General features: G+C 44.8%; 2 protein-coding genes across 4 annotated transcripts in view; one reads left to right on the plus strand and one right to left on the minus strand.

Moving 5' to 3' along the window:
- Positions 1-8,402, minus strand: part of LOC147626335 (uncharacterized) — a 56,056-nt gene extending 47,654 nt beyond the window's left edge. For 2 of the 3 annotated variants that reach the window (XM_086816481.1, XM_086816480.1), the window contains exons 1-2: positions 8,090-8,402; positions 7,860-7,979 (exon numbers count right to left, since the gene is read on the minus strand). In XM_086816481.1, coding sequence (XP_086672607.1) covers positions 7,860-7,979; positions 8,090-8,270 — 301 coding nt within the window. In that variant the 5' untranslated portion in view covers positions 8,271-8,402. The remainder of the gene's footprint in view (positions 1-7,859; positions 7,980-8,089) is intronic. The other variant, XM_086816479.1, reaches the window with a different exon arrangement.
- LOC147626336 (uncharacterized) lies at positions 3,377-4,730 on the plus strand. The gene has a single exon (XM_086816221.1). It carries the CDS (start codon positions 3,924-3,926, stop codon positions 4,728-4,730), a length of 807 nt encoding a protein of 268 aa, XP_086672347.1. The 5' UTR covers positions 3,377-3,923.
- Positions 8,403-10,754: the final 2,352 nt, after the last annotated feature.

The following is a 10,754-nucleotide window of genomic DNA, read 5'->3' on the forward strand; positions in this document are numbered from 1 at the left end:
TTTCCCAGCTTGTAGGACTTCCTGCTGAAGGGCCTGCAGCTTGTTGATGTGTTCCCGCATCGTCGAAGACTTTGCAGGGTTCATAACCCGCATCTGCATTTCCAAGGAGATCCGTTTCATGGGGGATACCCTGTTATACAAAGAAGCCAAGTGCTCCCATATGCCTCTCGCCAGCGTCATGTGCTTCACATGATTGATCACTTGTGGTGTGCAATTGAGGAAAATAAACGACCGGACCCTGGCATTGACACGGTCCCACATATGTGCCTGTGCCTCTCGGTCCTTCCTCATCGAGAGTAACTCCCCTTCCTCAGCTTCCGGCCGTGGCACCCCAATGATGATAAAATCAGCAAGGTCATATGACTCCAGCACCGACTCCATCATGACCTTCCAGATGCCGTAATTGGACCCGTCCAACTGACGATCCACTGGGAACGTGGGGAGAGTCGGAATCTTCACGTGCTTCTCAGCCATCTCTAGTAAATCTGCCATCGCGGAGAGTAACCTGAAAGGGTGGGTGGGTGGGAAAAAATCTGTAAACCTGCAAGTGGCTGTCCAGCACCTTGGCCTGCCTTCCTCTTGCACCTTCTCTTCCCGTTCAGCCCAAAACAGTCCACCAATCAGCAGCCTAACGCTCCCCCTCTTGCTCAGAAAAACGCCCAAGATCTGTCTAGAGCCTAGGGCTCTGATACCATATCAGAATATGCAGCGGAAATGATAACCAAACTTGGGTAGACAAGAGCAAGTAGACTGCAGAAAATAAACAGCACAAGAAACACAGAGAGATAGGTGTGTAAACTCTTCTCTATACACAAGATCCCGAGAAAACTGAATGAGGAAGTGGTGGGGGCAAGGGGCCTATATATACATCCCTGGAAGAGCAATCGGCCAGCATATGAAGTGCCCACGACTGCTGAAAATGGTCCCACGACTGCATAAATGCAGTCGGCCAGCAGACAGGTGCCCACGACTGAGAAACTCCAGTCGGCCAGCAGCCCAGTAGCCCACGACTGATAAACATGCAGTCGGCCAGCACTGGAGTGCTCCTGGCATCCTCTGGCAACCCTCCCCACCACTAGGAAAAATGGGAAAAAATAGGGAAAAATACGGGGAGTGTGGAAAAATGATAAAACACCTTATACAGGGCGGGCACACCCACAACAGAGGCCCTGGTGTATGAATATAGACAGGAGATGACTTCTAACAAAGACTGCTTTTCTTCACGGTGATCTCCATGAGGAGATATATATGCAACAGCCAGAGGGTTATGCAGTGAATGGAAAGGAGAAGCTTGTATGCAAGCTGAAAAAGAGTCTTTATGGGCTCAAACAGGCACCGAGGGAATGGTATCATAAATTTGATACATTCATGAAATCCCAAGATTTCAGGAGGAGTGACATAGATCACTGCTTATACACCAAGAAAGCTTTGGATGGCAGTCTATTGATCTCATCTTGTATGTTGATGATATGTTGATTGCCGGGAAATCTCATAAAGAGATGGATGCCTTGAAGAAGAGGCTGCATCAGACCTTTGATATGAAGGATTTGGGTGATGCAAATCACATTTTGGGTATGCGGATACTTCGGGACAGAAATCAGCATGTGTTGTATTTGTCTCAGAAGGAATACATTGAGAAAGTTTTGCAGAGGTTCAATATGGATGGGGGGAAGAAGACTAGTACTCCTTTGCCTCCATATGTGAAACTCAGTGCTATGGACAGCCCACAGTCGGATAGTGACAGGGCTGATATGGCCAAGATTCCGTATGCTTCAGCTTGTGGCAGTCTCATGTATGCCATGGTTGCTACCAGGCCGGACATTGCATTTGCAGTGGGAGTGGTTTCTAGATACATGGCCAAACCTGGCAAGAAGCATTGGGATGCAGTGAAAGGTGTCATGAGATACCTGAAAGGCACACAGGATATGTGCATATGCTTTGGCAAACAGGATGCATTAGTGCATAGTTACACGGATTCGGATTATGCCGGTCATCCAGATAACCGGAAGTCTACTACCGGTTATGTGTTTACATTCACAGGAGGTGCTGTGTCATGGATATCCAGGATGCAGAAGTGCACTGCCTTATCTACTACAGAGGCCGAGTATATTGCACCCACAGAGGCTTGCAAGGAGGCATTATGGCTATCTCGGTTAGTGGTTGATTTGGGTTATACAGGGGATATTCCATTGTTGCATTGTGACAGTCAGAGTGCCATCCAGTTGGCAAAGAACCCTGTCTTTCATGCAAAGACGAAGCATGTGGATGTGAAGTATCACTTCATCAGAGAGGTGATAGAGAACAAGCAAATTCAGCTTGTCAAGATTCATACGGATGACAACCCGGCTGATCTGTTGACAAAGAGTTTGCCTCCAGAGCGATTTGCTCATTGCAGACACTTGATGGGCATTGGATGAGGCCAATTTCAGCCTTGATATGGCCTTGTATATTATCATGTACATGCTGATTTTTTCTTTTCCTTCATTTAAGGGCACTTTGCCTTTAAGTGGGAGGTTGTTGGGATAAAGGCATTATGCCCACCCTTATAGTGTGTACAAGCCCATGTGTTTTATAGTACATAGTACACTTAGTACATTTAATGTACTAAGTGCACTATGTGTACTAGTGCAAATATACATGTGTGATAGGGGAGTCACCAGAGTCGCACGGGGACGCGGGGACGGCCCTTAGGGACACGGGACGTGGGGACGCGGACGGACGGGGACGGGGGGGGGGCGCGCAAGGGACGCGGTGCAGACTGGGGACGCAGGAAGTCGTCCCGGGGACGCGTTCCCGAAACGCGGGACAGGCAGGGGACGCGGTGAGGGGACGCCTCCAACGGTCAGAAACGGGCAGAAAACGGCCAGAAACGGGCAAATTTCCAGCTATAAAAGAAGGCACACTTTAGGACTTTTCTCCACACTCAAGTTTGAAGCTTCAAGCCTCAAGCTTCCAAAGTTCCAAGGTCCATTGTCCAAGCCTCAAGGCCCAAGTGGCAAGTTAGCCCTCTCTCTCTCTCTATACTATCTACATTGTGCCAACTTCCAAGCCATCTCTCTCTCTCTCTCTCTCTCTCTCTCTCTCTCTCTCTCTCTCTCTCTCTCTCTCCAAGTTCCATGATCGATCCCTCTTGAGACTTGCAAGCCTCAAGAGTCAAGCGGCAACTTGCAACTCTCTATTGCACCCTTCTTCCCTCTCTCTCACACTATCATCATTCATGGCATCTCAAGGTGAAGGCGCCGCCGCCACATCTTCCGTTGCGGGCTCTTCACGAAGGAGGCCGGCGGTGCGCACATGGTCATGGTGGGATGAGGTCCACTACACTAGTCGTGGAGTGGGCGGTGGTTCAAGGGCATGGAATTGCAAGCTTTGTTCCTACAAGAGAAGTGGCGGCGCCAACAAAGTGCGAGCTCACTTTTTGCACGAGGCCGGTCATCAAGTGCAATTTTGCGCACGCATTACTCCTGAGAAGCGAGCGGAGCTTCTTGAGAAGCTCAAGGTTTATGAGGCGGCCGAGGCGGCAAAGAGAGGGCGACATGTTGCCGTTGATCCTCATGATGTGGTGAGAGCACGAGAGCAACCGACGCGAATGAGGTGGAGAGGAACCCAAATCTTGCTTCAAGCTCTCAACCATTCAAGTCCACTCCATCCACATCGGGTGCCTCCATTCCCATCCGCCGTCAATCCACTCTTAACGAGAATTGGAACCCAAAATTGAAGGATGAGGTGGATAGGTCGGTGGCTAGGTTCTTCTACCACGACCACATTGCGTTTCAAGCGGCACGGTGAGAGTCGAGACTCAATTCTCTTCACTCTTTTTTTTTTTAATGTCTCGTGCTTCAAAGCATTTGTCATATTGCCAAAAAAAGCTAACATGCTACATGGTTTTCCTTACTTGAAATAGGTCTCCTTACTTCCGTGAGATGGCCACAAAGATCGGGGAATATGGCCCCTCTTATGTGCCACCTTCATCGGAAAAGATTCGCACCACTTTGCTTGATAGGGAGAAGTTGGCCGTTGAGCACGCGGCGGCGGATACAAAGGCAACGTGGGAGACTAACAGAGTCTCTCTCATTGTAGACGGATGGAGTGACACGCGCAAGCGCTCCATCCATGGAGTGGTGGCCTACTCAAGGGGCAAAGTGTACTTCATCGAGTCACATGATGCGAGTGGCACTGGGAAGGCCGTGGATGTGCTTGCCGCGGAATGGGCGTCCACGATCGAGGTCATTGGGCCGGAGCTTGTGGTCGGCATGGTGGCGGATGGAGAGGCGTCAAATAGGGCAGCCGGGACCATTATTGAGTCAATGTATCCATCCATCACAGTTTCTTTTTGCATGGCCCATTGTCTCAACAACCTCCTCAAAGACATAGGTGCCTTGCCATGGATTGCACCCACCATTGAGGAGGCTAACCAGCTTGTATCCTTTGTCCTCAACCACCAAAGGCTGCGACATGAGTTCTCTAAAAGGAGCACTCTTTCCCTCCTCAAGTATTCTGAGACAAGGTTTGCATACAACTTCCTCATGCTAGGCCGCTTGTCTACATGTGGCGGAGCCCTAAGAGGGCTTTTCCTTAGTGATGAATTTTCTGCCATGCCGCAGTCAAAATCGGCAACAGGGAGAACGTGCCGAGATCGCGCCGACGATGCCACTTGGTGGGAGAAGGTGAAGACACTCGACGCCTTGGTCAAGCGGCAAGCCTATTGTTCACCTTCTACGAGTCATTGACGGCCGTGAACCATGTATCGGCAAGGTCTATGAGGCCATGGATCGCATGATCGAGTCACAGGAGCAGCTTGTGCCCGACAGGGCCGAGTTTGAGGAGATCCACTCATTATGTGAGTCCAGGTGGAACTCCTACTACTCCCCTCTTCATGCGGCTGCCTTTGTGGTTGATCCAGAGTTCCAGGGCAGAAAGCAAGAGGCCGACAAGGAAGTAAGCAGGGGATGGCGGATCCTTTTGGAGCGCTTAGAGCCCGACCCTACCATCAGGCGGAAGATCAGAGACCAGCTATCTCAGTACAGGACGCGGCAGGGATCTTTTGGATGTTTAGATGCACAGCTTGACCGCCTCAAGATTGGGTCTCCTCTTTGGTGGGAGGATTACGGATCAGATGGGCCGGAGTTGCAGCGCTTGGCTATTCGCATCCTTAGCCAGGCTGTGAGCTCTAGTTACTTGGAGCAACTTTGGAGCGTTTACAGTCACATTGCCTCTAAGAAGAGGAACCGCCTTGAAGTGCAAAGGGCAAGTGATTTGGTTTTTGTGAGCGCTAACTTGCGCATGCTATGTGCGACAGCAACAGGGAAGGAGGATCCCCTTCACCGAATGGGAGATGGCACAGCAGGATCCTGCAGCTCAGGAGCATCTTGAGGAGGTAGAGGAGGAGCTACAGCCTGAGGGGGAGGAGGAGGCTTCAAATGGCATCGACGACTTCGACTTCCAAGCCTCCCGCGAGGCTAGCACTTCAAGAGCTTGAGACTTGACTCTTGAGCCTTGAGCCATCTCACCTTTTTTGTGCCCACTGCCAATGGCCATGATCTATTGTGATCTATCATCTATGATCTATCTAGTATCTCTATTTTGTACCCACTCTTTTTTGTAACCCTCACTGCTCATGAGGCATGTACTTATCTCTTTGTATCTATCAGACTATCAATCACATAATCAGTGTGCCATCGATGTTTTATTAGCGCATTTTGCTCAAAATGACTCTTGTTTTTTTGTCTATTCGGTGTAAAATTTTGTTCAAAGTGTGTCTCTATATGTATGTCATGCATACAACTCCTAAATTGCTTTTAAAAAAGAGGTTTTTTTTTGCCGTTCCCGACCCCGTCCCCGGGACGGCACTTCCCCGTCCCCGTCCCTGTCCCCGTCCCCGTCCCTGTCCCCCGTCCCCATGTGACTCTGGGAGTCACACACTCACACTTGATGAGTTGACTTATCCCCACATGTCTCTCTCTCTCTCTCTCTCTCCTTCTCTCTAAGTGTGTCTCCCACATGAAACCCTAATTTTCAGCTGAGCTCTTCAGAGCTCCTTCAATTCATCCATTTCCCTTGCACATAGTTCAACACTCAGTTGCTGGCCATTGCCATTGTAAAGCTTAACTGCTTATAAAATGTGATCTTGTCCAACTCTCTCAATCTCCTCTGCACTCTCTCATATGTTTACTGTTTATGCTTCCGCATGTGCTATCTCCTTCATGCACACTTGTTTAGGCCTAACACAGTGGTCTTATGGGTTTTGCAGGTGATAAGTACGCACTAAACTTAATTTATAGCATTATGGGGTTTATTGTCCATAACATTGGTATGTGTAGGTACATACTCATTAACAAAAGAGGGTGGGCATCTAATAAAATGGCTCGTGAGTAAAAAAGGCTTTCACACATCACAAGGTGGAGGGCACCCAAGTCATGCCAAAGGCCATGGATATTACATGTGTGGGCACCTTTCTAATAAGCATGAGCTTGCTAAGTGGACAAAAGGAAATCATTAAAAACTCATCAAAGCTTTTGATAAAAGCGTGAAAAAGCAAGCACCCTCTATATATTCATATGCTTGGTATTCTCCCACGCACAAGGACAAGGAAGCGACTCTCTCCCTCTTCATCACAAGATTGTACAGACAACAGGACATCACCACCATCATTGTATGACCAAGGCTTGTGTAACTCCACCTCACAATGGGGTCATTACTTTCTGTATAAGTATAGCTCTGATGATGAACCAGTGTGTCACACTGCACCTTAGTGCATGGGTGCATGTCAAAGGGGGAAAGGGAGAAGGGGGAAGGGGGGGGGGGCGCGATCCGCCCCTAGTGTGGTGTACAATTTATTTGAGTCGTTTGTGGTTGTACCATGATTAGTGTTTAATCTTGCTAATTGATTCCAAGCAACACGCTTTGCCCCATTACATTTGTATCAGAGCACTTTACCATGAGCTGAGGGATAGAACAAATATCTGAAATGAGGATATCTTCTTGGATGGCTTGATGAAAGAGGCACAAAAGCTTAGAGCTTTGAGAGATGACCCAGACGTGCAGAAAGTCTTGGAATCCAAGGCTTAGGCTACTACACATCATGTTACCTTTGATGCTATTGTCGAAAAACCCCGTGAGCTTGCACTTGCATACTTGATGAGCAAGGCAAATGTTGGACACGTGTGCACATCTGTTTGGGCCTAAAGCATAATGCATTCATATGCGTGTTTGACGCTTATTTTATTCATATGACATTGTTTGGTTTGGCCTATTATGTGAATGTCCATGGAACCTGAAAGGCATCGGCACACCCTTGTGGACATGTGTGTGCACACCTGTTTGGGCCTAAAGCAGTGGTCTTCTCGTTCGCATTTTTGAGGCCTAACATTCCCTCCCACGATCAAATAGTTCTAACCGAGGCGGGTGTCGTCATTAGCTTATCACGGCATATCTCATTCTACATAGGATCATCTGCTGATTATTATATCGCTTTTGGGGTCTTTTCTAGATGTTAATCTCTCTCTCTCTCTCTCTCTCTCTCTCTCTCTCTCTCTCTCATGGTCTGATAGGCCCATTGGGTCTTTAGTAGACGCTTAATATATCTTTCTTTCTTTCTTTCTTTCTCTCTCTCTCATGGACTTGCTCAAGTTCGAATAACCGACCCGTCAATTAACCCTTCAAAGCTTCTTGGGATAGTTTCTCTACACGTTGAAAGAGTTATTCTTATTCGCCCTCTGTCTCAACCTTACCCCCTCAAACCTTGACGTATGGCCATCTGATCACCACCGATCTCCCCCCCCACCCCACCCCACCCCACCAACACACACAAAAAATGGAAGAGAAACAAATTTTAAAGACAGATGGGATGAGATAATCACCTATTCCTAATCTTCTGTAAGGCGCAAGAACACCCAACGTTAAGATGTACAGGCGTCTCCCTCCAAATGTTCTCTCAACACGGCAGGTGACAGATCCAACGCAGGTGTCGCCATAGAAAGCTGAACCCAAAACCCCAATCAATCAAAAAAAAAAAAAGGAGCAGAAAAGCAAAACGCAAAATGCAAAAGAAAAAACCCTAAATGCAAGATGGGTATAAGGTATAATTTACCTAGCTTGGAGAAGTCTCCAGAAGCAAGAGCGTGGGCGTAGTATTTTTGCTGGTAGTTGATGGGGAAGAGGACGGCGTTGAGAATCTTGAGCAGCCCCAGATTCTCCTCTCGGAGCGTCACCAGCGACACCACACCGTGCTCTTCTGCTGCTGCTGTTGGTTCTTCTTCTCCCATGGGCATGGCAAAAGCAGCGTTTTATTTGTAAAATCTCTGATGCAGGATATGGTGGGGAGTTGGGTGATTCCCTTTCACTCAGTTTCACAACTTCTCTGGAGTGATGCAGTGATGAAATTGAAATTTGAAGCCTTGAGGCCATCAAAGCACCTTCAAACCTCTAGAGAAGGCCACCATTTTGAATATTTCTCTTAATTTTATACTTAACTATTTATTTTTTTAAAGGTACCTAGTTTGTAGCCTTCAAATTGAAGGTTAGGGTAGGCCTTCAAATTTTAACCTTGGTGGTCTCCCTACCTCCTCCACTGAAAGGACCTTGAGCATTGAAATGGTATATGAGTGATGGCACTCTATATGTTTGTGGAATTAAAATTAACGTGTATAACGATGGCACTATAATTTTTATGGAATTAAAATTAACGTGATTTCTTGTTCTTTAACCTTGGCAATTGAGATTTTAATTATAGCTAGATCGAAGGGTTTTGATCTACTAGGATATTATTTTAAATCTCGTTATTTTATAAAGTCTAAAGTTTTAAAACCTGAATGTTATTTTTTTTTGTGGGTATATTTTATTGTGACCCAGTGTGTCATTTTTCATGTATGTGCTAATGGTTACATGATGATTATCTAGATGGGTTTAATTTTCGAAAATTGTGCTAATGGTTACATGATGATTATTTAGATGTGTGTAGTTTTAGTAGATTAGTAGACCGTAAATTACAATATTGCATCTATGCTTGTTTATTTTGTTATGTCTTTGATAATTAAATGAGTTTAGTTTAGTATTTTTGTTTGTAATTTCCCTTTATTTTTCTCAGATATAATGATATATCGACTCCTTAATGTCCTATTTATAGAAAAGTTTTCTATGTCTGAGAAAAATTAGCATTAATAACATTATGTAATACTTGTTGAGTAGCTAGTATGTAAACTGTTTTTGTTTCATTAATAACATTAGTGATAGTTGTTGAGTAGCTAGTATGGTTACAGGTTTAGTGTAGTGAGTCATATATCTTTTCTACATATTCCCTCATAAGTGAAAATTCTTCGGTCAAATGATGCATGGCGTTTCTTGCCAGTTTTACTTGAATTGAGGCTAGTTCTTTTCAAGCTTAGGCAAGTGATAACTTTCATTAGTGTGATCAATTAGTCGCACTTATGTGAACTGAAGTTTTTACCTTTTTGATTAGACAAGAAGGGTTATAATATTCAACCCTTCAAACATATTTGAATATCATGTTAGAGTTTTTACCTTTTTGATTAGACAAGAAGGGTTATAATATTCAACCCTTCAAACATATTTGAATATCATGTTAGAGTTTTTACCTTGCTCTAGCTTTACTGATGAGAAGGGTTATATTCATTTAATCCTTTAAGATAATCGTTGGATTATTATGTAAGGATTTTATAACAAATTTTTACCTTGCCTTTAGTAGGATATAGTGAGGAGAGGAGAGTTCTGGCTAGTCAAAGAGAAGATGATCAACGTGAATCAATGTATACCATCCACTTTTTGAAATTTTTTTCATATTTTGTATTTTTTAAGGCTAAGATTGTAACGCATAAGCTAAATATCATGGATTTAACATATTTTATTTCATATTTTTTTACTTCTTTTGAAGTGATGACGATTGAAAATATACATACGGCACTTTTTGTAAGTAAAGTTAATGTTTCAATTTCACTTGGTCTTATATAGCACTATACCTAGGGAGGGGGAGCCCTTCGTATGCACACTTTAGAAAAAATGTTTAAGCCCATTTGTTTTTTGAAAAGAACCCAATGAGATGAAAAAGTTATGTGAGCATAGCTCTAATCATGTAAACACTTATACCTAGGGGAGCCCTTCCACTTGGATAAACATATCAAAAAGGGTGAGAAAAGGTTTAATTCCCATGGTCCCAACCATTTTTTAGAGTTTGGTGGTGGAAAGGACTTTGAATGACAATGTAAAATAAATTCTCAAGTAAGGCTAATTGTGTAGTTTGTATAATACCCTTTGTAATGCTCCTTACATTATAAGCTTGAGGACTTGTAAGACTAGTACTTTGATTCTCCACCCAACCATCTCTTAAATAGTCCTTAAACTCATGGTTATATAGGCCTGAGTGGTGCATGACCTTCCAACTTCAGCCCCTTGACCTTTCATTGGCTAGACATTGTCTTTTCCTTGTCCAATGCCTCTTTAACCCCTAGAAGGGGGTGCCTACTTTTGTGTCCCTTGGGCTTCCATTGTGCACCATCTACTTTCCTTTTTACTTTAACTTTAACCATTGTTTATGTATTTCCTATTTAAAATCCCCTTCACCTTATTTATATGCAACCTTTTACATATAAAATAATCTTTCCTAGTCTTACCTTAGTGTTTCATGTCAATCTCATAACATTTCCTTCCCCTTGAAAGAAAAGTTTTCCTCCTAAAACAAACTCATGAAACCTTTTCTTTAGTGTAGCCACTCTTTTCCAAGTTGATCCTTCTTATGGTCT

This window comes from Cibotium barometz, chromosome 22 (assembly GCF_041138505.1).
Source record: "Cibotium barometz isolate CiBa-2024 chromosome 22, ASM4113850v1, whole genome shotgun sequence".
Classification (NCBI taxonomy): domain Eukaryota; kingdom Viridiplantae; phylum Streptophyta; class Polypodiopsida; order Cyatheales; family Cibotiaceae; genus Cibotium; species Cibotium barometz.

Coding starts and splice junctions, on each gene's coding strand:
- LOC147626336 (XM_086816221.1), top strand. CDS start 3,924: ATGGCCACAAAGATCGGGGAATATGGCCCCTCTTATGTGCCACCTTCA.